Source organism: Carcharhinus amblyrhynchos, chromosome 8 (genome assembly GCF_965287045.1).
Source record: "Carcharhinus amblyrhynchos chromosome 8, sCarAmb.v2.hapA, whole genome shotgun sequence".
NCBI lineage: Eukaryota > Metazoa > Chordata > Chondrichthyes > Carcharhiniformes > Carcharhinidae > Carcharhinus > Carcharhinus amblyrhynchos.
The window spans coordinates 45,254,419-45,280,731 of record NC_137331.1 but is presented as its reverse complement, the minus strand read 5'-3'; the positions used below and the strand labels follow the sequence as shown (position 1 = coordinate 45,280,731).

Below are 26,313 nucleotides of genomic sequence, written 5' to 3'. Positions count from 1 at the left end.
ATAGATCAGCTAAGGTCCCACAAAAGTGCTGTCATTTTACCTGTGATGCTGCTGAGTTTAATTTTACCAAGTGGTTCTGTGTTCTGCTTTTAGGATTCAGCTGAATGTATAGCTGTAAAAGTGCTTTCAAAAAATAATGAGAATATAATTGAAATAACCCATAAGAGGGGATTTCCATAGTAACTTCATTGCAGTGTTAATGTAAGTCTGCTTGTGAAACTAATCAAAAAAAGTCACTAAGTTGGAAATAATTTGAGTGGCCTCAAATATGAACACATGATCCTGTCAGAGGTTTAATTCTGGCATAATTCTCAGCATGCAATGATGTTATTTAATCAGATGCATTCCCAGAATGCAAATGTCAATCAAGAACATCTAAACCAGCCACATTAATTTTAAACACTGTAAACAGCCCACAGCTATCATAGATGGCCATAACAAGCTGGACTTGTGGCTATTTGGCTTTGAAGAACCTTTGCTTTAATTAGTGTTTTGAATAAACCCCACCAAAGCCAACTTGTATTCAAATAGCAACTTGAATGTGGAAAACAGTCAAGGTGCTTCGTAGAAATGTACACAGCCAAAGATGGAGGCTGAACCAAAGAAAATGTTATGAGGGGTGTCTAAAAGCTTGATCACAGAGGTGGATCTTAAAGAGGAAACTGGAGAGGCAGGGGAAATTCCAAAATGTGGCTTTCAGGCTGAAGGCATAGGTAATAATGGTGGAGAAAACAGAAATGCACGAGAGGCCAAAGGTTGGATGAATATAGATTTTGGGGACAGGGTTCGTCTGATTCATACAAATCACAAAGATTAGGGTGAGTCTGTAACTCTGCTTTTCCTCTCTGTCCTGTCCAGCACTGCCACCCACCATTTCTAAACTTGGTGTCTATTTGGACCTCTTACACTCACAATTTAGAATTCTCATCCGTGGGGGTCTTGCTGCATTTGGGAATGGGTGCTTCATTATATGAGGAATTGTGAATGAAGCCAATCCAAATGTCTATAAACAACCCCATTTCTGATTTTATGATGAAGGAGAGGTCATTAAAGCAGATGAAAACAATTGGACTATGAATATGGCACAGCAAATAGTTGAAATAAGCACATTTTCTTCAGCAGCAATTACTCTTTTGATTTAGTTGCTATAAATGATGCTCTGTTTGGCTTTTCTTTAAGGTGCAAATTACATCTTTGTTTCAGACTGACCTTTTGGCTGAAATGAATTGATGCTACTCCAAGGTTAGGTTAGCCTTCTACACCATGGAGGATTGGGAAAAATGATTGGAGCATCACACAACTAAGAAATGTGCCATTGTGTCTGTGCCTGTTGTTTGAAATAACTATCAATTAGATGCACTCACCTGTTGCTCCCTCACAACCCTGAAAATGTTTCCTTTTCAAATATAAATCCCATTCCCTTTGAATGTGCTTCTACACTTAGTTAAGTAGTTTAATCCAGATTATAACCAATCGTGCGTTTGCCTTTGAACTGATGTCATAGAACATCTTAAATGAAAGAGAAGTCCCTGAGGTCTGCTTTAGGAGTGTATGAAGAATAGTCGTTATAAAAAATCAACTTGACCTGACAAAGTTGGAAATCTTTCAATGCCACTTTAGCTACACGTTTTTATCTTTCAAGTGAAGGTGGCACTATCTGCTCTATCTTTGGACAGACTTTCTTTTTATAGTTTAAAATGGAGTTTGACTTTTCTCCATATCCTGGTGTTTGTCTATAGTTGGTAATTAAATGATGGAAATGTGTTTTTTTTAAAAAATCATTATAAGGTTGAAGAAACAGTTTAGTTTCCTCTCAGTATACTTTCAACTTTTTAAGATGATAACAAAGCAACAATGTTTAAATGGCTTTTTGTTGTTGGCTTGTTTTACAACATGTTTGCTGTTCAAGCACTTTTACATGTTGTGTAACAGAGCTAGGCAGAGATGGGCTTTTCCTGAAAGCCATGCAACAAAGTTCCCTATCTCACAATGAAAGACATTTTTCTATTATGATGTAAAGATGCCGAGTGGATGGGGGTAGGCACACTGAGAAGTCTCACAACACCAGGTTAAAGTCCAACAGGTTTGTTTGGAATCATGAGCCTTTGGAGCGCTGCTCCTTCTTCAGTTGAGTGGACTCTTACCTGATGATGGAGCAGCGCTCCAAAAGCTTGTGATTCCTAATAAACCTATTGGACTTTAGCCTGGTGTTGTGAGACTTCTTACTGTTCCTTTTTCTGTTAATTCAGATTCCATTTAAAAAAAAGCACCATCAAAAGATTGTGAATTCTGAAGCACATTTTGTTAAAGCATGTGTATTACTTATAAGCTTGATGTCATCACGTAGGCCTAGTCAGGTTATAAATAATATTTTAGAACTTTAAGAATAGAGTCCAGAAACGTTCAGTGAGTGAAACAGTGTGGGCTAAGATAACAGGGAACAGAGTTTTGCACCCGCCTATCTCTGTGAACTGCCTGAATCCTAGAGCTACTCTTTCCCCAAAGTTTCCATTTGTTCAACTCTGGCCTCTTGGACATTTGCTCTGTCTTCCCCATATAAAGAGTATTTCTTTTGTAACCTTGAGATCTTTTGTTGTTAAATAAGTTTGTTTATTCTTTCAGAGGTACAGAACTACTCCACCTGGCTGTTTTACATTCAAGAAAGCTGTCTGTCTATGCTTTCTCAGGTAGTGCATACTGTTTTACATTTTACCTTGCTTGCATGAAAACTTCTATCTTTTATCTTAGTTATATGTTATTGATTTTCTTTGAGTTACCATGTGCTCACATTGTTCTCTGTTTGACTGTGTTCCTTGTAGATCTGTTCATAAACTTGGGAAATTGGTAGGTTTCAATCAGATGTTTGCATTTTGAGAATGTACTGCAATACAGTCCCATGAAACATCATATGCTGTCTTAGTAAAATCAGACAACAAATTAATTGTAGTTTCTCAGGCTCTTGAACAACTTGAACATACTCTGCCTCTGATCTACACTTAGACTGCATTGTAGCTCATTCACCAAAAAATACAGAGTAGATCTCAGTGTGTAGTAATCACATTAAAGCATGAGAATAATGAGTTGATATGTTGGTACATCTAAAATGCAGGAAATAAATGTGTACAATTCTTCAGCCAAGAGTAAAGCCATTTTCATGATTGGATGCAGAGTTTTATAGATGTAATAAGACAAGGAAATTTGGTTGTTGTGCTATTACAGCCAAAAACATTCAGCCTGTGTTTTCTCAATAGTTTACGCTGGATGTTTTGCTTCATGCTTCAATCATACATGTCTCTGGGCATGAATACACAAGAGCTTCCACCCTAGGATCTTGGGGTTTATAGAAAGTCAAAACCTAAATCAATGAATCCATAGAACCATAGAATCTTTACAGTGCAGAAGGAGGCCATTCAGCTCATTGAGTCTGCACTGATTATCTGAAAGAGCATCTTACAGGCCATCCCCACCCCATGAATAAAGATTTCACATAGTTAATTAAAAAATCAGATTCTTTTTATGAGCTATCAAAATTATTTAGGTTTGGGTGAGATAGTCACATCCTCAAAACAAACATCAATAAAGTCCCTTAGTCATACTGAGGAAACAGACACTTGGAATTGCTGGATTAGAAGATTGTACTTGATGTTGGATCATTCTGACTGTAGCAACAAGTTTGGCTGCTTGTGCTGGGAAGATTCTTCACTGGGAGTGATCTGATCAAGACCATCACTGATGATGGCCTCATCAAGATGATATAGATTTTGATAGATTGTGATATAACAGCTACATGATAGGATCTTGGAAAGAGCAGTTGCCAAGTATCTGGGAGCAGATGCTTTTTCTGTTGCCATTGGAGTGACACAAGGTTGTTTTCTGCCAATCATATCCTTTGGTTCCTCTTATTCAACCCCCCCTGCTGCCCCCCACCCCCCACCCCCACCATTTTGAAGAAGCCCAAGAAGGATTGTACATCTAGATTAAATGGTATGGAAAGCTGTTCAGCTTGTGCTAACTCAAAGCAATGACTGTAATTGAAGAAGTAATCAGTTATGAGGTACTGTTTGCCAATAACCATACAGTCAGCTCTTATAGCTATAACCATCTGTTTTTCATCAATTTGAGGAGTGTTGCAATTTCTCAAACAATATCTTGCATTGTTGAGTTCTGTGTAGAGTTTTATTACATCAGGAAGACCTTCTCAACATAAACATGAGCTAAAAATCAAAAGTAAGCTCAAGAGATCTGATAATGTCTTCATCGTTGCTTCTTTAGCCTGTGATACTGGACAATCTTTAAATATTGCATCCGTGACCGTGCAATCTTCCACTCTATGTTATCAGGGACAGCAGATATAATAGATGACAATGCTACATCCAGGGTCCTGGCTGTTGCAGGTCAAGACTCTGATATCATCTGTAATGTGTTGAGAATGATTGGGCTGCCCACAGCTGTGGCTGGTTGAAAAAGAACAATAGGTTTAAACATTTTCAAGGTCTCATTGCAAAGGAAACTAAAGAATAGTCAGATCAACATGAAAAAATCAACATCAAACATGATGTACATCAAGGTGTATGCCATTTGAAAAGTGCATGTATTGAGGCAGCACAGAAAAAAAGGAAAGAAAACTAAAAAAAACGAACATAAATGCTAACTAAACTACAATACCATTCTGAATTGCACTGTGTGATGAAATTTGTCTTTGCGCGCTGACCCAATATGCAAATGTAAGAGCTCCTGAGAGAAGATATACCAGCCTAATGCCCAAGCTATGATCTAATTACAATCCCATACTTATTCAAACATCAACCAACTCGGGTTCGGTAGAAAGGGTGGAAGTGATTCTTGCTTATGTAGAGATTGCTGACGTGGGCCTGATATGATTTGTATTTTACCTGTTGCCTAAAGCCTTCCTTTGCCTTCCACTTTTTTTTGGTTAACAGGAATGATGGGTAATGTTGAACATGGAAACCAGTACCAGCTGAAACTAATGTATGAGCACAATCTTCAACGAACAGCTTGCAATCTAACTTTTGGAGGTTTTGGTGGTGTGAAAGGTAAGGAGTCTTCCTGCAGTAGAAAAAGATTTTCATATTTCCTGGTTGCTGTGAAAGTTGCACAATAGTCAATGAAATGAAAACCAGGCAGTTGATCCCCAGTTTCAGGTTTATGTCTGGGATGGCAGATGTAAATCTGCCCCTCTGTGTCCATAGCATAAAATAAGTGTATTGCTGAAAAAGGATATTTTGTTGAAACCTCTCATCAGTGCAAGATACAATCACAAGAATACCAATGTCAGGGGAAATGATATCATACTGTATGAGAAGAGAATGCTGATTGGTTGGCAAGTGGACTCCGGTAGAGATATTGCCATGGAGAATCTCAATCTTAAGATTGTTAGTCAGGTGTGCAGTGTTGCACCTTTGTGTGTACTATCACCTTCATGTAGTAATACACAGGACCCTGTTCTTTACAGGCAGAAACAACAGGTGTACACATTGCACCTGTTTCAGCTAAACAGTGTAATTGATAGCCATTGCTGGTTCACTCCACAGGACATAAAAAACTAGGCTGTTATCCAGCAACAATGGCCCCAAATTGGCAGCAAAAAGAGTTTGAGTTCGGTTGAAAGAAAGCAAACTAGAAGCTGGGAGCTTTCCATAGAAATTACTGGAATGTTGATATGAAGGGTGACTGCAAGATGCCAACCCCAAACTAAAGAACAGAAAAGTGCTAAAAGCAGGAAGTGGAACTGAATCGAGTTCCAAGAAGAGCTTCTGGTCAAAGCAAAAGAGCATGAATCTAGAAAAGGTCCTGCTAAGCGAAGTTAAGGGTGAGGGGCAGAGAGATGCTGCAGAAAGATAAAGCTACTGAAAGTAGAAAGAAAGTGAAGTATAATAGGAAGTAAAACCTTCGATTTGCTCTGGAACTTGCTTCATCCAGCAAAGCCAAGAACCAAAATATACAATGATTTCACTAAGATTCTTGAAGAGCATTACTCTCCAAAGCTATTGGTCATCATGGAACAGTTCAGGTTCCACCCAAGGAACCAAATGGAAGGTGAAAGCATTGCCCAGTTTGTGCCAACCTTAAAAAGGCTAGCACATGATGTGTTAAGTGTGCCGTTAGAAGATTCTCTTCATGATTGTCTAGTTTGTCGTTCCCAAAATGAGGTTATGTAAAGAAGATCGCTTACTGAACATGCTCTGATTTCAAAGATAGCAGTAGAAATCTCAGTGTCAATGGAACTGGCTGCTAAAGAGGCTTCACAATTTGGTGCAGGGATCAGGATTCACAAGTTGGGAATTGTCCATAAGATGTCAAAACAATAATGTCATAGATGTGCCAAAATGGGCCATTCAGTGAGTGAGTGCCGAAGCAAAAATTGAGGCAAAATGTGTCACATTGAAAAAGCTTGTGAACTAGACCAACTTTCCCTGAGAAAGAATATTCAGAAGAAAAGCCTGTGAAAGTTCAAGAAAAAGAACAAGTTGCATTCTATAAAAATTTACAACATGGAAGAAAATAATTAAAATTGTGAAGAATGTATAAGAGCATCACCACCTGGAAGTTATCCTCCAAGTCTCACACCATCCTGATATGGAGCTGTATCACTATTCCTTCACTGTCACTGGGTCAACACACTGGAACTCCCTTTCTAACAGCACTGTAGGTGTACCTACACCACGTGGACTGCTGATGTTCAAGAAGGCAGCTCACCAGCACCTTCTCAAGGGTAGTTTGGGAGGGAAATAAACACTGGCCTAGCCAGCAACTCCCACATCCCGTGAAGGAATTTTCAAAAGACAAAATTAGAAGTTGCGTCTCATTTCCACTTGCAAATAGCCATTGTACTCTACAGTCAGCAATTCTGAGCATCCGACTTCTTTTCCAGTATTTCATTGCTCCAATTCCTTTATTCTTTTGAAAATCAATAGTTATTATTTCACCAATGTAGTTATGTAGTTTTTGGTATAAAGCATTTGGGGACTTCCTGAACTTGTGAATAGTCAATATAAATGCAACTCTTTCTATTCTTTCCTTTTTGTTGTTTACGTCTATGCCTTGCTCCCTGCCTATCTGTTCCTTACTTTCAGCAGTTTGGGTGTGGTCACACTGACAGTTTGACTTTGAAATGTCCATCCTAAAGAGGCTATTGCACATATTAATTACTTTTGTGGGAACTTATTTTGCCATCTTCATATTTCAGAATTTGTAGTAGTTAGCAATTTCAAAGGCCTGTGAAAAATGCCATCTGCTATTCTCATTAGGAGAACTAAGAGAAAGCATCTAGACAGATGCTTGAAACGACTGTAGCTTGTCAAGCGTGGATTTTCATGTGGAATTAACTTGACATTATGTATATTAGAATCAAAATGCAGGAAATATCACATTAGCTTGCATTTTCACATCACGAATATCATACTGCAATATTCAATAACTGTAACAGGTGTATATTTGGTTTATAAATTAGATAAACAGTACCATCCCTTTCAAAATAAATACTATTAAAGATTTCAATGCACTTGCATCACGCTGTCTGTTATTGTAGGGATTAGGTTAAACCAGTTCATTAACTGGTTGCAATAAAACTGTAACTCTAATGTGGGCTAACTTTACATCAGTGGTACAAAATGTAGTAATAGTGATTCACAGCTCTAATGTTAAGACTATAGTTTTTAATCTTGCTATGCTTTTAAACATATTTTCCTTATTGGGGATGTTATGTGGAACATATTATTCACTTCAGAAGTTCTATCTAGTCTTTTATTAGCAATCCCTGCCAGCAAGTATTTCTCTGAAACAGTAACTGGAATGTTGAGTTTAATTAATTTAATTTGAAGAAGTAGGTTACAAATCAGACATATTTCAGACAAATTGCAAAGCATGTTTGTATCTGAATTGAATGACTTGATTCCTCTGTCAAACAAAATGCTCAGTGACAAAGTCAACTAAATGTTACAATAGCCTTTCATGTTGAGCTGAGACCACCTGTAAGCATTTCTGTGAATAATGCAGGTTTTTAATTTCAGTATTAGGTCAGAGTTAAATGAGACATAAATGCTTTATTTTTGTCACATGGGATGCATCGTGTTTCTGTAGTATAACCAGTGTATGGCACGAACAAAGGGAGTTAATTCATCATAGGCAAACCACATCATGTACACCTGAAGAACATTATCTTATTCGTGGAAGAAAACATTTTCCACAAAATGTCAGCTTTGGCCCATTTATAGCCTTTGCATCAGAAGAATTTTTGTTCAAGCTCCACTCCAATTATAAAGTAATCTGTGCTGACAATTCAGTGAAGTACTGTGTCAGAGGAGATGTCTTACAAACAAAACGTTCAATTGGTATACATTGTCTGAAAGAATGGTGGAAACAAATTCAATTGTAACTTTCAAAAAGAAGCTGAATATATGCTTGAAAAAGCTTACATTAAGTTTATTTATTAGGCTTACATTAACACTGCAATGACGTTCCTGTGAAAATCCGCTAGTTGCCACACTGCAGCGCCTGTTCAGGGAGAGTTTAGCATGGCCAATGCATCTAACCAACATGTCTTTCAGACTGTGGGAGGAAACCGGAGCACCCTGAGGAAACCCCACAATTATGGGGAGAATGTATAAACTCCATACAGACAATGACCCAAGCTGGGAATCAAACCCGGGTCCCTAGTGCTACGAGGCAGCAGTGCTAACCACTGTGCCACCTTGCCGCTTCTAAGTATTGTGGAGCTACTGAGAAAGTGCAAGTGAGTTGGAATAATTGGGTAGCTTTTTCAAAGGAATGGCACATGATAAAACATAGGAAATAGAAGCAGGAGTAGGCCATTTGGCCCATCAAGCCTACCGTGCCATTCACTGGATCATAGCTGAATTACCTTAACGTCATTCCCTCACTATCCCTATATCCATTGGCATCTTTACTATCCAGAAATCGATCAATCTGTCTTGAACATATTCAAATGACTCAGTCTCCACAGCCCTCTGGGCAGACACTTCCAACAATTCACCACCCTCTGAATGAAGAAATTCCTCCTCATTCCAGTGGTGAGTGGCCTATCTCTTATGCATTGAATTGCTTCCTCTACTCTGTTTCATTGATTCTATTAACTGCTTGGATGGGTGTGGAAAAGTAAGGGAATTTCAGGTTATCCAGACCAATATTCATCTCGCAACAAAGATCACTGAAACAGATTATCTGGCCTTTTTTTTTACTGCATGCAAGATTCCTTCTGCATTTGCTTGTTTTTTTAAATTAAGTAATTTGATATGAAGTAGTTTGGTATATCCTGAAGACATAAAAGAAGCTGCATATATGTAAATTCATTATTTTCTGTTTGGATACAGGGTTCTTTCTCTATTTTAGAATCTGGATCGGAAGTGCCTTTCCGAAATCTTAATTAATCAATTTGTTTCAAATTGTTCAGTTTGTGAGGACGTTCTGAGATGCAAGGCTAGCTCCAAGTCATAAGCACTTTTGCTAATTCCAGGTGGAAATGGTTCTCTGTCATCTTACTAAAACCTTTGCTGTCTGTGCCAAGTTACTTTCCAACCATGTAACTATTCATGGAGACTGGATAAGCTTTACAATCAAGATCTCTGGTCTAAGACGATTAAAATATAGCTGATTGTTTCCTTTGTGACCTGCTTGTTCAACCTCAATTTGGTAGAAGATGTAATTATTTATTCTAACCGAGAGTGGATTTTGAACCCTTTTCCCAATGACTTGGAAACAGTTCTATCGCTGACCAGCCCCACTATATTTTTCTATTACGCATGTAGAGATCTTTAGACAAATGTTATTTCCAAATATTTTTGCATCAATAGCTTCATTCTTATCTTTAGATGCAGAGAACCAGATGAAGGTGTTGAGACATTACAGTAGACATGCATGCATGTGACATTGCATACAATATCACATGCAGAAAGGAAGATTTAAAACACATTCTTGGGATATTGGCAAGGCCCATCCTAATTGTTCCTTGAGAAGGTGGCACTGAGCAACCTTCTCTATTCAGTGAAGGTGCAATGTTACAAATAGTGAGGAATAAGAAATTCAGAACTATTTAGGCCTCCTGAACCTGGCAGTGGTGGTAGAAGAATCTGGTTCATGTAAATATTCATTGATTCAGAACATTAATACCATTAACTTTTGATATATTAGATGAAGGTAGGCAGGCACTCTTGTCTGTATGTGTGAAATGATGGGTGAAATGATAGCTTTTGTGCAGTGATCAGCAGTCGGTGTAACTCTGGTCTATTGGCATCTTGCAGTCTCCAGGTACAGGACTGCTCTAATAGTACAATATATAATGAATAAAATTGTAGCCTTAAGGGATTTTTGTGTTGGTACATAAGAACATAAGAAATAGGAGCAAGAGTAGGCCATCTGGCCCTTCGAGCCTGCCCCGCCATTCAATAAGATCATGGCTGATCTGTCGTGGCTCAGTTCCACATTCCCGCCCTCTCCCCATAACCCCTAATCCCCTCTCTTATCAAAAACCCATCAACCCGCTTCTTAAAAATATTTAGCGAGGTAGCCTCCACCACTTCAACGGGCAGAGAATTCCAGAGATTCACCACCCTTTGAGTGAAGAAGTTCTTCCTCAACTCCGTTCTAAACTGTCCCCCCTTTATTTTGAGGCTGTGCCCCCAGTCCTACCTAAATGTGAATATTACTTTTTGATCAGTAAGTTATACATTGTATTATGTGGTACAGTATTAGTTAATACAGTGATTTATGCCTCTTGGTTCAGCAGATAGGTTGTATAATTTGTTAAATCACTTGCATTATTTTTATGTAAAGTACCATGTATGGCATTCAAACCTGGACAGGAACTCTTTTCCGTGCTGCTTCTTGATAGATGGAAAGATGGCAGATTGATTTGCAGCTCCACAAAGCAACCAAGATTCTACCAGCTAGATGGAGTGGGTGGGACAAAGATGACAAAGGATGTATATTTATTTGGCTGGGTCCCTGAGATTCTTAATGTCCCAACCAACAAAGCTTAAAGGGAAGTCACGAGGTCCTTTGTCCTAGCAGATAAATTGGCTCCAGTTAACTAGCCCTATCTTATGAAATATAGATGACCTTTGTATAATTTCCTTTAAACTTGGACTCTGCAGTCAACAGGGTTTGTTAGTGTATCTTCATAGATAATGAAATGCAAGTTTCTACAATACTGCTCTGTTGGCCTTCTATTTAGGGCCATGCACAAACGTAGCTTCAGCCATTTTAAATGATCATTGTTATTAAAATTTTAGAAATTAACCATGAGACTAGTTTCCTATTGAAGAGCAGGACAGTGGGCCAGTGACATCAATTGTTAGAGATCTAGCTCATAATGCAGCAGAGTTGTGACTTGTCCTGAATGTTTTATGCACTAATCGCACACCAGACATTTGTTTATCTCTTATATTAATCTGTGGCTTATGTTGTAAAAATGTCTTGTAAACAAAGAAAACTCATGCGTAGACTTGGAATGTTGTTCATTACAGGGTAACAAAGAGGAATATGGAATTGGACAACAGAGGGAGAGTGTAATCATCATCTGTCTAGCTGTTTTGTTGTATTATGGTTGAGCTACTAGGCTTTTAATTCATACAATGGGAAAATGTGATTTTCCATTTCCAGCTCCTACAATGTAGTTACAAACTCTATTTTTAAAAATCAGTGCTATCTTCAGCTTTTTACACTTTTCATATCTAGCTGTTAATTTCCCTTCTTGTCTCTGATCTCTAGTTCCCATCTCTCTTTCTTTTCTCTCTCACACTCCTTATCCTTAATTCTCTTTACAATCTGAAACTGCCTGCAATGATTTACATTCTGCAGCCTGTAAATGCCTCTAAACTTCGTCCTGAGGGAGGGGAGAGAGGAGCGGTTCTGAAGATGATTCAGTATGATAGTAAAAACAATTTGGCATTAGGTTATGAAATGTCATTCCAATGTATTTCTTTTAAACTTAGGTCGAGACTTAATTTGCATTCAGTCTATGGATGGGATGCTGACGTTTTTTGAGCAGGAAAGCTTTGCTTTTGGGCGATTCTTGCCTGGTTGCCTTTTGCCAGGCCCGCTGAAATACAGCTCAAGGACAGACTCCTTCATTACTGTGTCCTCAAGCCGGCAAGTTGAAAACTATAAGTGAGTCCAATATATTTCTTGCCTTTGGTGTACATCATACATTGAAGAGAAAAATGATCAATTAACCCCAAATGGATTTTCTTTCCACTTTAATGGATAATAATTAATAATTAATACATGCATTTTGCTTAAGAAATAATAAAGAGACCAACTTTCCCAGTGTGTGTAGCTGGTCTAACTGCAAAGATACTTAGGAAGCTAGTGGTATTGAGAGTAAATTGATCTGGTTATTTTCTTTGTCAAAAGACATAAATTACTACATTAATATTGAATTTCGTTACTAATTCTTAACGCATATATTATCCAAACTCTCAGTGGTCAAACCATTATGGACAATTTCCCTTTCAAAGACACTTACATTATGACAATTTTTTAAAAATGTGAATTTTCTGGCACTTTAGTCACATTATTGCTAAGGGCCAACAGGCTATTACCCCAGAACTTGTACCTATGTTAAAGAAAATATAGTCAAACATAAAGAAAGTAGAAAAAGTCGTAGAATCATAGAATCCCTACAGTACAGAAAGAGTGCGTTTGGCCCATTGCGTCTGCACTGATCACAATCCCACTCAGGTTCTACCCCCATATCCCTACACACTTACTCGCTAATCCCCCTAACCTACACATCTCAGGACACTAAGGGGCAATTTTAGCATGGCCAGTCAACCTAACCCACACATCTTTGGACTGTGGGAGGAAATCGGAGCACGCGGAGAAAACCCACCCAGACGTGAGGAGAATGTGCAAACTCCACACAGACAGTGATCGGAGCTGGGAGTCGAACCCAGGTCCCTGGAGCTGTGAAGCAGCAGTGCTAACTACTGTGCTACCATGCCGCCCTAGTCATTAAAAGGCTAACATGCATTTTTTTTGTGTCTTTCATGTGGATGCTTAAAGGACTATGAAAACCTGTTGAAATATTAAATAAATATGAAATGATTTTGCTTTTCCAATTAAGTTCTAACAGAACAGATGGTTAAGCAGTATGGCTGAGCATCAGAGGAAATAGCCTTGCTGTCTCTACTCTATCATATATTCATTTTACAACTTCAATTATATCACCTCAACCATCTAAGCACAGAATACAAACCACAATTGTGTGACCTGGCTCCCTAATTTAATCCTTAAAAACACTGATATAATTCTGGTAAATTCTGTGCAGCACACTCTCTGAGGTCAATAATATTCTAGAGATGTGGTACCTTGAACTGAATGCAGTACTGCAAAATGAGATTTGACCAATCACTTGCTTTGTATTTCATCCCTTTTGAGATAAAATCCACAGTTCCATTAGCCTTTTTTGATTACTTGCTGGGGAACAGCAGTTTATTCCATTCCCAATCAGAGTACATTCCCTTTGTCTCTCCTGTTCCTACCACCCAGTGAACCATGTCAAAAAGTTACCTTCTGTTCTGTGAGCTCTCAGTTTTGCTAATAACCTTTTTCTGTGGTGCCATGTCACAGGAGTTTAATGAAGGAGTGAAACTGGAAGAAATGCCTTGATGCCAAGGCTAGGGGTGGTGGAGAGAGGATGATTTTACAACATGACATGCTTTGCTTCAGAGTAGTTGAAATACAAACCATTGTATCCTTCAGGACTAAATTGGAGACATATTTAAAGTCAAGGAAGAGGGCAAGATGTGGGGTTAATTTTAATAGCTCTAGCAAAGAGACGTAACTGTCACATTTCTGCCTTCTGTGCTGCAGAAGTCTCTGGTCTTGGATTTATAGTTTGCTTGAACATGAATACATGTTCATATACTATTCCTGAAAATATCTTGAGGTCTATGCTTTCCCCCCAACAACACAAACTTTTGACTAGCACCTTTAACATTGAAAAATATCAGAAAACACTTTAATCAGTAAACGGTTTGTGTGTTCATTATACTGATTGTAGATAAAGTTTTTTTTTTCACCCTTATCAGATACCAGGTGCTAGCTGTTGCCACAGATGCAGAAACCAGACAAGATTCTGAGCAGCAGAAAATAGGATCTGGGAAGAGATTAACGGTAAGGCATGTGTTATTAGGTTTATTGCTTTTTGAAAAAGATCACTAAAGTATCGGGGTCTGGCACATCAAGGTTAATGTGGAACTGAGTACAGTACTGCCCACACAGTAATGTAAGAGGACACATGACCCATACCTAGGTGTCAGTCTAGTGTTAGACAGAGCCACCTGTAGAAGTGAGCATGGAGACATAACCTATACTGTACGTATAAGGATAATTTCTAGTAGTTAATACTGATTGTTAAGACCATAAGTACCTTTAGTAAGTCATACGGAACTATACTCAACATCTTACAACATGGTGGAAGTTAATGGAATGACTCAAAACTTCACAGAAACTGCAGAAGAAATTAAAATCCTGAAAACTAAACGAAAACTCAAAGAAGGATTCTGCCATGAGAAAAGCTCAAGAAGCGAAGATGCAGAAAGAAGTCACCAGAGAGAAGCCACAAAGAAAGGCCTGAAGGCAGAAATTAAATCCTTGTACTGAGCAGATTAAGGGTTATGGGGAGAGGGCGGGAATGTGGAACTGAGCCACGACAGATCAGCCATGATCTTATTGAATGGCGGGGCAGGCTCGAAGGGCTAGATGGCCTACTCCTGCTCCTATTTCTTATGTTCTTATGTTCTACTGCATCAGAAGCTCCATTAAAGAACAAAGAAAATTACAGCGCAGGAACAGGTCCTTCGGCCCTCCATTCCTGCATCAACCATGCTACTTGACTGAACTAAAATCCCCTACCCTTCTGGGGACCATGTCCCTCTGTTCCTATCCTATTCACGTATTTGTCAGGATGCCCCTCAAAAGTCACTACTGTATCCACTTCCACTACTTCTCTCGGCAGCAAGTTCCAGTCACCCACTACCCTCTGTTTAAAAAAACCTGCCTCGTATATCTTCTTTAAACATTGCCCCTCGCACCTTAAACCTGTGCTCCCTAGTAATTGACTCTTTAATCCTGGGAAAAAGATTCTGACTATCCACTCTGTCCATGCTTCTCATAATCTTGTAGACTTCTATCAGGTCGCCCCTCAACCCCCATTCCAGTGAGAACAAACCAAGTTTCTCCAACTTCTCTTCATAAACTAATGCCCTCCATACCAGGCAACATCCTGTTAAATCTTTTCTGTACCCTCTCCAAAGCCTCCACATCTTTCCGGTATATTCCAAGTGCGGCCTAACTAAGGTTTCATTAAATTCTGTGGAAGTCTAGCTTCAATACCTAGAGTGTGCAGAGTCAGCACCTAGCAGGAATGAGCTAAAAATATAAAATTCCTGAACAGCACAAGTCCTGAAATAAGTTAAATATGGAAGTGGTCAGAAAGTGTCGTTTAAATTGCAGCCTTAAACCCGATTCCTGAGTCAGCGCCAGAACATCTGGTGGCCAAACTTGCTCCAAACAAAGAAAAAAATAAGAATTAATTCAAAATTAATTACGACTGAGTAAACATCTTAAAAAAAGCTAGGGTTTGATGCTTCGAAGACTGAGAACATTTCACTAAGGTGGGGAAAACTCCACACCATTACTGTAGGAGCAAGTGCAGGGAAAGAAACTCTTTGTGAAGAAGCATATGGCAGTGCCATTTTGGAAACCTCTTAAAGCTGAACCTGCAATTAAAAAGTTTTAACCATGGATCCAAAATCCACTCTTCCAGATCAATTTGGTCTTAACCAAGGCCCACAGTCTACTGAACTACACCCAGCACCTTACAACAATCCAGGGAGAAAGAGGCAGTTACTACCACTATAACGTTATTGTACTTTTACTAGTTTTTATTTCTAAATCATGTTTTTTGCAGTTGTAAACAAGCCTTTTTGGCTTCAGTTGTTTTCTCATTATAGCATCAATTTGTCTGGAGGAGTCTTTTAATTGCTGCTTAAATGGGGGTTTGTTTATTTTTACCGGGATGTTTATGATTCTGCATTGTTGGGCGAAAAACTGGTTGGCAGGTCAGGTGACAGGAGCTCTTTCATTGCCAGTTTGAGTTGCTGTTTAGTTTGATTTTAGAAGGGATGTTATAAGAACATAAGAACATAAGAAATAGGAGCAGGAGTAGGCCATCTGGCCCTTCGAGCCTGCCCCGCCATTCAATAAGATCATGGCTGATCTGTCGTGGCTCAGTTCCACTTTCCCGCCCTCTCCCCATAACCCTTAATCCCCTCTCTTATCAAAAACCCATCAACCCGCTTCTTAAAAATATTTAGCGAGGCAGCCTCCACCACTTCAACGGGCAGAGAATTCCAGAGATTCACCACCCTTTGAGTGAAGAAGTTCCTCCTCAACTCCGTTCTGAACCGCCCCCCCTTTATCTTGAGGCTGTGCCCCCTAGTCCTACTGTCTTTTTTGAGCGGGAAGAGTCTTTCCACCTCTATCCTATCCATCCCATTCATCATCTTATACGTCTCAATGAGATCTCCCCTCATTCTTCTAAACTCTAACGAGTACAAGCCTAGTTTATTCAGCCTCTCCTCATAGCTCAACCCCCTCAACTCCGGTATCAGCCTAGTAAACCTCCTCTGCACTCCCTCCAAGGCCAAAATATCCTTGCGCAGGTGCGGCGCCCAAAACTGCACACAGTACTCCAGCTGCGGCCTCACCAATGCCCTATACAGCTGCAGCAAGACCTCCCTACTTTTATATTCAATCCCCCTCGCTATGAAGGCCAGCATCCCATTCGCCTTCCTGACCACCTGCTGCACCTGCAGGCTGGGTTTTTGCGACTCATGCACAAGGACCCCGAGGTCCCTCTGCACCGTCGCCTGCTGCAGTTTTTCGCCCCGTAAGTAATAGTCCTTCCTACCATTCTTCCTACCAAAGTGGACCACCTCACACTTGCCAACATTAAATTCCATTTGCCATTTCCTGGCCCATTCGCCCAGCCTATCTAGATCCTTCTGCAGACTCTCCACACCCTCCGCACAATTTGCCTTTCCCCCAATCTTGGTGTCATCAGCAAATTTCGACACCCTACACTCGGTTCCCTCCTCCAGATCATCTATATAAATGGTAAATAGCTGAGGCCCCAGCACCGACCCCTGGGGCACCCCACTAGTCACCAACCGCCAATCCGAATAGCACCCATTGACCCCCACTCTCTGCCTCCTATTTGACAACCAATCCTCTATCCACGCTAACACCCTACCCCCAACTCCATGTCCTCTGACCTTCTGCAGTAACCTCTTGTGAGGTACCTTATCAAACGCCTTCTGAAAATCCAGAAAGACCACATCCACCGGCTCTCCTCTATCCACCGCCCTAGACACATCCTCATAGAACTCCAGTAAATTTGTCAGACACGACTTCCCTTTAATGAAACCGTGTTGCGTCTGCCCTATCAAGCAATTCCCTTCAAGATGCCTCGCAATTTCCTCCTTAATGACGGATTCTAACATTTTACCTACCACAGACGTTAAACTAACCGGCCTGTAATTCCCCGCCTTTTGCCTGGCACCCTTCTTAAACAACGGCGTAACATTAGCCGTTTTCCAATCCTCCGGCACTTCCCCGGAATCCAGCGACGTCTGGAAAATAACCACCAAGGCATCCACTATCACCTCCGCCATTTCTTTCAGAACCCTCGGATGCATTCCATCCGGTCCTGGGGACTTGTCCACAATCAGCCCCTCCAGTCTGTCGCGCACCACCTCTCTAGTAACAGTAATGTCATTAAGACCCTCCAGTCCTACCACCTTTCCATCGCTAACACCCGGCAAATTATTCACGTCCTCCTCCGTGAAGACAGAAACAAAAAAGTTATTCAAGACCTTAGCCATATCCCCATCCCCTACCACTAGGTCCCCTTTCTCATCCGCTAAGGGACCAACGTTCACCCTAGCCAGCCTCTTCCTTTTTATATATTTATAAAAACTCTTGCTATCCTTTTTTATATTAAGCGCTAGCCCAGCTTCATAGCTTCTTCTACCCTCCTTTATCAACTTTTTTGTCAATCTTTGTTGACATTTAAACCTTTCCCAATCCTCTTCTCGCCCACTGCTCTTAGCTACTCTAAATTCCTCCGCTTTTAATTTAACACTTTCCTTCACCTCCTTCGTTATCCACGGCTTATTACCTCTCTTCCTACTGTCCTTTTTAACCATCGGAATAAATTTCTGCTGAGCACCAAGAAAGATCTCCTTAAAGATCCTCCACTGCTCCTCAGCAGACCTACCTTCCAACGCGCTCCCCCAGTCCACATTCGCCAATTCTTCTCTCATCCTACCATACTCCCCTCTATTCAAACAAAGGACGCGTGTCCGGGAACCCACTTTCTCCTCCTCCATCTGCAACAGAAACTCCACCATACAATGATCACTCTCTCCAAGAGGATCCTTCACCTCAAGGTCCCTAATTCTACCCGCCTCATTACATAGCACCAGATCCAAGATAGCTCGCTCCCTCGTCGGCTCCAACACACACTGTTCCAGGAAACTATCCCGGCAGCATTCCAAGAACTCCTCCTCGAGCCCACCTCGTCCAACATGGGTCGACCAATCAATATGCAGATTGAAATCCCCCATAACTACTGCCGTCCCATTCCTGCACGCCGCACTTATTTGCGCGTTAACAGCCCGCCCCACCTCCAGATCATTATTCGGGGGCCTATAGACGACACCCACCAGCGTCTTCCTCCCTTTGCTGTTCCTAATCTCCACCCACAACGATTCCACTTTCTGCTCTTTGGCTCCGATATCATCCCTTGCTACCACCTTGATGCTGTCCTTAATCAGCAGAGCTACGCCACCCCCTCTTTCCTCCTGCCTATCCTTCCTAAACACTTGATAGCCCTGTACATTCATCTCCCAGTCCCTGTCACCTTGCAGCCACGTCTCTGTAATGGCCACCAGATCGTATCCATTTGTGTCGATCTGCGCCACCAGCTCATCCACTTTATTCCGAATGCTTCGTGCATTCAGATAAAGCGCTTTCATCCCAGCCTTCTTCTGGACCCTATTTGCCGTAACGCCACCACTTGGGACATCCTCAGCCTCCTCCCTTACCTGTACCCTATCCTTAACTGTAGACCTCCTAACATCACCTACCCTCGCACCCTCCCCCCCCCTAATTAGTTTAAAGCCCTGTCTACAGTCCTCTTTACTCGATTCGCCAGCACTCTGGTCCCAGCACGATTCAGACCAACCCCATCCCGCCCGAACAAGTCCCACCTACCCCAATACTGGTGCCAATGCCCCATAAATTCGATCCCATTCCTCCCACACCAATCTCTGAGCCACCCATTCACTTCCTTTATCCTGTCAACCCTACACCCGTCTGCACTCGGTTCAGGCAGTAGCCCAGAGAAGACCACCTTGTCGGTTCTACTTTTTAATTCCATTCCCAGCTTCTCATACTCCCTCCCCAGATCCTCAGTCCGCACTTTGCCTACGTCGCTGGCACCCACATGTACCACCACAACTGGGTTCTCACCCTCCCACTCCAGATTCCTCTGCAGCCCAGCTGCGACATCCTGTACCCGAGCACCAGGCAGACAACACACCCTTCTGTGCACTTTGTCATTGTGACAAAGGACAGTGTCAATACCCTTCACCCCACTATCTCCAATCACTACTACGTTCCTTTTCCCCTTCTCTTTGCCTATGTCCTGCTGCATCACTGTACCGTGTGCAGTTTGCTCACCAACCTCACCTGCCTCGTCCTCTTCCAGACTGGAAGCAAGAACCTCAAACCTGTTATGCAGATTAAGAGGCTGAGGCCTCCGCTCCTCACCCCCCTTCCTCCTCCCAGCAGCCCCCTTTTGTTCCTGACCCTTAGATTTAGATAGTCTAGGGGGGGTGGATGTCACTTGCACCCCATTGACAATGACACCCTCTCTCCCCCTGATGAGCCTCAGTGTCTGTAGCTCAGAGGCCAGCTCATCCACCTTGAGCTGGAGCTCCTCCAGCAACCTGCACTTACTGCAGACATGGCCACTGGGAAGGACCCTGGGGTCCACCAGTTCCCACATCATACAGGAACCGCACATCACATGCCCCTCCATTATTCAGTATAATTTGTTTTGGGAAAAAATTTTTTCCTTGTTTTTTGCTGTAGTAGTTTTGAGAAAAAAAAATTTTTTTTTTTTTTTCCTTGTTCTTTCCACCTGGCCTTTTTACCTTCGAGCCCTTTTTGATATTAAGCCCTAATAGCTCACTCTGCTTCCCTCTCACTCCGCTGCCCGCTCCGACGCTGCCCGCTATCTACACCAGGCCTCCTTTTAAACTTGGCGCTGATTTAAAGCTGATGGGCCACAACTGCCTGATAATCACTCCCTCACAATTCTTAAAGCAGTAAATACAATAAGTAAATGCTTTAAACAGTTCTACAAAGAACAAAGTGCTTTAAACTTATTTTAAACAGGTTTTTAACAGGTAAAGTCTTAGCTTTCTCTCTGATGCTCCTTCCTCGTCTGCTCCAGCAAACAATGTAAGGCTTCACCGTGTGGACACTTGATAATTAAAGCTGATGGGCCACAACTGCCTGATAATCACTCCCTCACAATTCTTAAAGCAGTAAATACAATAAGTAAATGCTTTAAACAGTTCTACAAAGAACAAAGTGCTTTAAACTTATTTTAAACAGGTTTTTAACAGGTAAAGTCTTAGCTTTCTCTCTGATGCTCCTTCCTCGTCTGCTCCAGCAAACAATGTAAGGCTTCACCGTGTGGACACTTGATAATTAAAGCTGATGGGCCACAACTGCCTGATAATCACTCCCTCACAATTCTTAAAGCAGTAAATACAATAAGTAAATGCTTTAAACAGTTCTACAAAGAACAAAGTGCTTTAAACTTATTTTAAACAGGTTTTTAACAGGTAAAGTCTTAGCTTTCTCTCTGATGCTCCTTCCTCGTCTGCTCCAGCAAACAATGTTATGCTGGAAAGAAATCTCTCTCTCTCTCTCTCTGTCTCCATTCCTGGTTTTGAAAAGTCTGCTGGAAAGAAATCTCTCTCTCTCTCTCTCTGTCTCCATTCCTGGTTTTGAAAAGTCTGCTGGACATCTGAAAGCAAGGTCTTGCCTTTGAGAAGGGGAAATCTGCTGTTAGTGGCTTGCCTAGAGTTCCTGGTGTATTGGGAAGCTGTTCTGACTTCAAACTGTTCTGAGTCTATCCAGACAACCATGATGTGGAGATGCTGGCATTGGACAGGAGTAAGCACAGTAAGAACCATGGTATTGAGGCTTCTTACCGGCCAGAGAACTGCAGGTTTCATCCAAGGGACTCAATTGCAGTATTAGTCCATGCTGTATTAAAAGTCTTATTTATGGGTTTTGTTTGATTAAGACAGCTCCTATATTCGTTAAGAGTTATACGTTACCTTGGTTGTTTTGTGTTGTTTGTAATTGATAGAAGTTATTGCTAATATTCTTACTAAATATATTAACTATATTCTTAAGTAAACTTTGTTTGATAAAAGCTCCCTAAGGGGTTGTTTGAATCATATCTGAATCAAGCATCACATACTCACCCTAGCCAAATTCAGAATGCAAAACTTATGATCCAGTTGAGCTCCATAAAGTACTTTGGAGTTTCCAACTTGAACCACAGTAGCACTGAGAACAGTGAGATCAGCAGTGGGGCATTTGTGAGAGGGGAAAAGCGAGAGTGTTAACAGTGAGTGTCCATTGTCACCCTGATGAGCTCATGAGGCTGCCACTGCACTTCATGTATACCTAGGAGAAAGGTACTATGGAAAGAAGGACAGTAGGAGTTGGTGTACTTGAATGTCCTAGGCCTATACAGCAGAGCCTTGTCTCCAGTCACCTTGGACCCCCTTACCACTGGACCAAGGCCTTGCTCCATCGATTCTATATTGCAGCTGATTTGCAATGGCCACTCCAAGTTAAAAGAAAAGAGCAGCAATCATAGGCTGAGATTTATGCTGAATAAGGAGGATTAGTCACGTAGGATGCAATTTGTGTCTTTAAGAGCCGTTTTGGTTCTGTGGCAGCGTGGGAACCTGATTGTAGGAATTCAAAATGGAATTCTGGGAAAGATGAGCTGGAGTTTGTGAAGGACTTTGAACAACGTGATGACTGAAACTTTAAAGGAGAAAGAGAGAGCATCTGAAGAGAGAGAACCATTATTAGAACGTTTGATAAGGTGCCTCACAAAAGGTTGCTGCAGAAGGTTAGGGTACACGGAGTTGGGGGTAAAGTGTTAGTGTGGATTGAGGATTGGTTATCTAACAGGAAGCAGAGAGTTGCAATCAATGGATGCTTTTCTGGTTGGCAATTGGTGACTAGTGGAATGGTGCAGGGATCAGTGCTGGGGCCTCAACTGTTTACCATTTACATAGACAATCTGGATGAGGGGGCTGAGTGTAGGGAAACAAAATTTGCTGATGACACGAAGATGAGTGGAAAAGCGAATTGCGTGGAGGGCGCGGAAAGCCTGCAGAGAGATCTGGATGGGCTGAATGAGTGGGCGAGGACCTTGCAGATGGAGTATAATGTTAGCAAATGTGAGGCTATCCACTTTGGTAGAAATAATAGTAGGAGGGATTATTATTTAAAGGGTGAAAAGCTGCAGCATGCTACTGTGCAGAGGGAGCTGGGGGCCCTTGTGCACGAATCACAAAAACTCAGTCTGCAGGTGCAGCAGGTGGTAAAGAAGGCAAATGGAATGTTGGCCTTTATAGTGAGGGGGATAGAATATAAAAGCAGGGAGGTCTTGCTGCAACTGTACAAGGCACTGGTGAGGCTGCAACTGGAATACTGTGTGCAGTTTTGGTCCTCTTATTTGCGAAAGGATATATTGGCCTTGGAGGGAGTACAGAAAAGGGTCACCAGGCTGACAATGGAGATGAAGGGGTTAGCTTATGAGGAGAGATTGAATATACTGGGCCTGTACTTGTTAGAGTTTAGAAGGCTGAGGGGGGATCTTACAGAGACTTGCCAGATAATGAAGGAGCTAGATAGGGTCGAGGTAAAGAGATTCTTCCCGCTTAGAAAGGAAAACAGAACTAGAGGGCACATCCTCAAAATAAGTTGGGGGGGGGGGCAGTTTAGAACGGAGTTGAGAAAGAACTTCTTCACTCAAAGGGTGGTGAATCTGTGGAATTCTCTGCTGATGGAGGCTACCTCGTTGAATATATTTAAGTCATGGGCAGATAGATTTCTGATAAACAAGAGAATTAAGGGTTATGGGGAGAAAGCAGGAAAGTGGAACTGATCCACTTCAGATCAGCCATGATCTTATTGAATGGTGGGGCAGGCTCGAAGGGCTAGATGGCCTACTCTTGCTCCTATTTCTTATGTTCTTATGTTCATTAACAGCTAACATGGGAACAAAAGAGGAAGTCAGGTGAACAGCAGTTTAATGGGTATAGGCTCAAGGGGGCAGAGGTGGATCTCATGGAGGTGTTGAGCAGCAGGGAGATAGGAGAGAAACTAGAGAAATATGAGTCCAGGATGAGAACAAGAGAGAATTTATGACAACGACAGCATCCAGAAGAAGGTTACAAAATTGAATCGCTTCAGAAATACAGTATCTAGGCAAATATAACAACAATGTGCATAGAGCAAGGCTCCCTGAACATCCAAGGAATAACTAGATTATATTGTACAGTCAAGACATGGAATATTTCACTGCCCTTCAAATAGTGCAAAGATATAATTTGCTTTCACTTCAATGGGCAGGCAGCCTTTTTTTCATTCCAAAAGTGGAACCTGCAGCAATGTAGTACTTGCTCAGAGTGCAGAAGTATCAATCTGGATTATTAATGAAGACATTCAATTTCTTTGAAACATATCTTTGTTAATTAATTAATCTGAACTATATGCTGAAGTCTTCTCACAGTTGAGTTGAAGTTGAGCACTAAGATTGGTTTCAAGATTTGTCAGTGTTTATAAGGAACCCTTTCATTGTGGTAACTGTTGTCTTTATTATTGTTGTAGAACTTTGTGCTTCGATGAGATTTGACTTTTATGTGTTGCGTTGAGTCTCTGCTTTCTCTGGTGTTGCAGACAGTACTGATTTCTGTTCCTGTATTTGGAATGTTTCGCCGTGAAGTATTAAAGCCTGTATTTAAGTACTGTTAGTCATTTGTTTAAAGACAGATTTACTTGTCTGAGTTTTGGTTTGGGTCATTTTGCATCTATTCTGTGTGAAAGCCTGGATAAGTGTTTTCCATTCAAGCTGTTGAGAAATTTGCGAAGTCTTTGTTTCGGTCAGATGCTGTGTGTTAATCTAAACCATGTGTTAGCGTGTGTCATAAAGAGTGAATTCATAACACTGTCAGCCATGGCTTTGTGGCAGCATTCCCTCTGAGTCGCATGGTTCCAGGTTTTAGTTCCATTTCAGGGCTTGAGCGCAAAAGAAAATCAAGGTTGATGTTCCAGTGTAGTGCTTGGGAGTGTGACACTTCGAGGTGCCGTCTTTCAGATGAGATGTTAAACTGAGGCCTCAGGTGGATGTAAAAGATCCATGACGCTATTCTGAAGAGCAGGAGGGTTCTCCCTGGTGTCCTGGCCAATATTTATCCCTCAATTAACATCCCAACACAAACAGATTATCTCTCTATATCACATATTGATTGTGGGAGTTTGTTGCATTGTTTCTTATGTTACAACAGTACTACAGTTCAAAAGTAGCTGTAAAGTGCTTTGAGACCTCTGGTGGTCATGAAAGGCACTAATAAATGCAAGTTTTCTGTTTCAGCTACTGTACTACACAGCAAGGGATTTGATTTGGAATGTACTGCCTGAAAGATTAGTAGAAAGAGATTCAATCGTGGCTTTCAGAAGGGAATTAGCTAAGAACTTGAAAAGTAAAAATATTGAAGGCTGCTGGGCAAGAGGCAGGGGAATGGGACTAGGTGGTTGTTCTTGCATAGGGCCAGCCTAGTCTCACCTGACTGAATGGCCTCTGTGTGCTGTAACCAGTCTATGATTCAAAGCTATCTTTCATCATTTCTCATTGGAAGACCTAAATTTGCTATTGAATAAAAATAAAACCTTGCATTTGTGTTGTGCTTTTCACGTTCACTGGGCAGCCGAAAGTGCTTTACAGCCAGTGAATATTTTTGAAGTTTTATAACTGTAGTGATGTGGAAAATGTGGCAGCCAATTTGTACACAGCAAGCTCCCACAAATATCACTGTGATCATGATCAGATAATTTTTCTTGTGATGTCGGTTGAGGGATAAATATTAACCTGGACACTGAGGGATAACTCCTCTGCTTTTGGTAAAAATAGTGCCAAGGACCTTTCACATCCACTCTGTCAGCACTATGCTGGGAGCATCAGCTTTGAGTTTTGTAGTTGAACACTGCATTGAGACTTGAGAACCTGGAACCTTGTGACTGAGCTATGAGAGTGCTACTTCAGTCAAACTGACGTGCAATGTATTTCTGTGATTTTCTCCTTTACTGTAAGCCTTAATCCTAACCGTTCTGTGATGCATTTTTATAAGCTGTTGATTTATAGAATACATTATTCTACACCAATCATTGTAGGCATTTGTATGCCTGACCACCAAATTGCACTTCTCAGCAACTGTTGTCTCAAATCTTGGAGTTTCTTTAGTGGTTTTGTGAGGGACATTGGCCTTTAAAGTGACAAAGGCATAACTTGCAATGTGTTCCAGCTATCTCAGTCCAGTGTTAGTCAGTTGTTTATTGTGACCAGCCATTTCCACTGGTTTACACAGCTAGGCTCCTAAAACCTCTAACCCATAAGACTGTGGAGTTGCAGTGGATATATTGATATTGCTCGTTCCAAGAATGGAATTTTAGAAAAGCGGTTAATGTATTTTAAGATTGGTTTATTTTTGATATTGATGATATGCCTCAGAACATAAAACAGTACAGCACAGTACAGGCCCTTCAGCCCTCGATGTTGTGCCGAGCTTTGTCCAAAATCAAAATCAAGCTATCCCACTCCCTATCATTATAGTGTGCTGCATGTGACTATCCAATAACAGCTTGAAAGTTCCTAAAATATCCAACTCCACTATCACAGCAGGCAGTCCATTCCACACCCCAGCCATCCTCTAAGTAAAGAATCTACCTCGGACATCCCTCCTTTACTCCACCATGAACCTTATAGCTGTAGCCCCGAGTAACAGCTACACCCACCTGAGGAAATAGTCTCTGAATGTCCACTCTATCTATCCCCTTCATCACCTTATAAACCTCTATTAAGTTGTCTCTCATCCTCCTCTG

At 41.2% G+C, this 26,313-nt stretch overlaps 1 protein-coding gene across 4 annotated transcripts in view; it reads left to right on the top strand.

Moving 5' to 3' along the window:
- bbs9 (Bardet-Biedl syndrome 9) overlaps positions 1–26,313 on the top strand; it is a 387,401-nt gene that overhangs the window by 24,806 nt on the left and 336,282 nt on the right. For all 4 annotated transcript variants that reach the window (XM_080193988.1, XM_080193989.1, XM_080193987.1 and 1 more), the window contains exons 4-7: positions 2,623–2,687; positions 4,941–5,054; positions 11,970–12,144; positions 14,070–14,154. In XM_080193988.1, the coding sequence (XP_080050114.1) occupies positions 2,623–2,687; positions 4,941–5,054; positions 11,970–12,144; positions 14,070–14,154 (439 nt within the window). The remainder of the gene's footprint in view (positions 1–2,622; positions 2,688–4,940; positions 5,055–11,969; positions 12,145–14,069; positions 14,155–26,313) is intronic.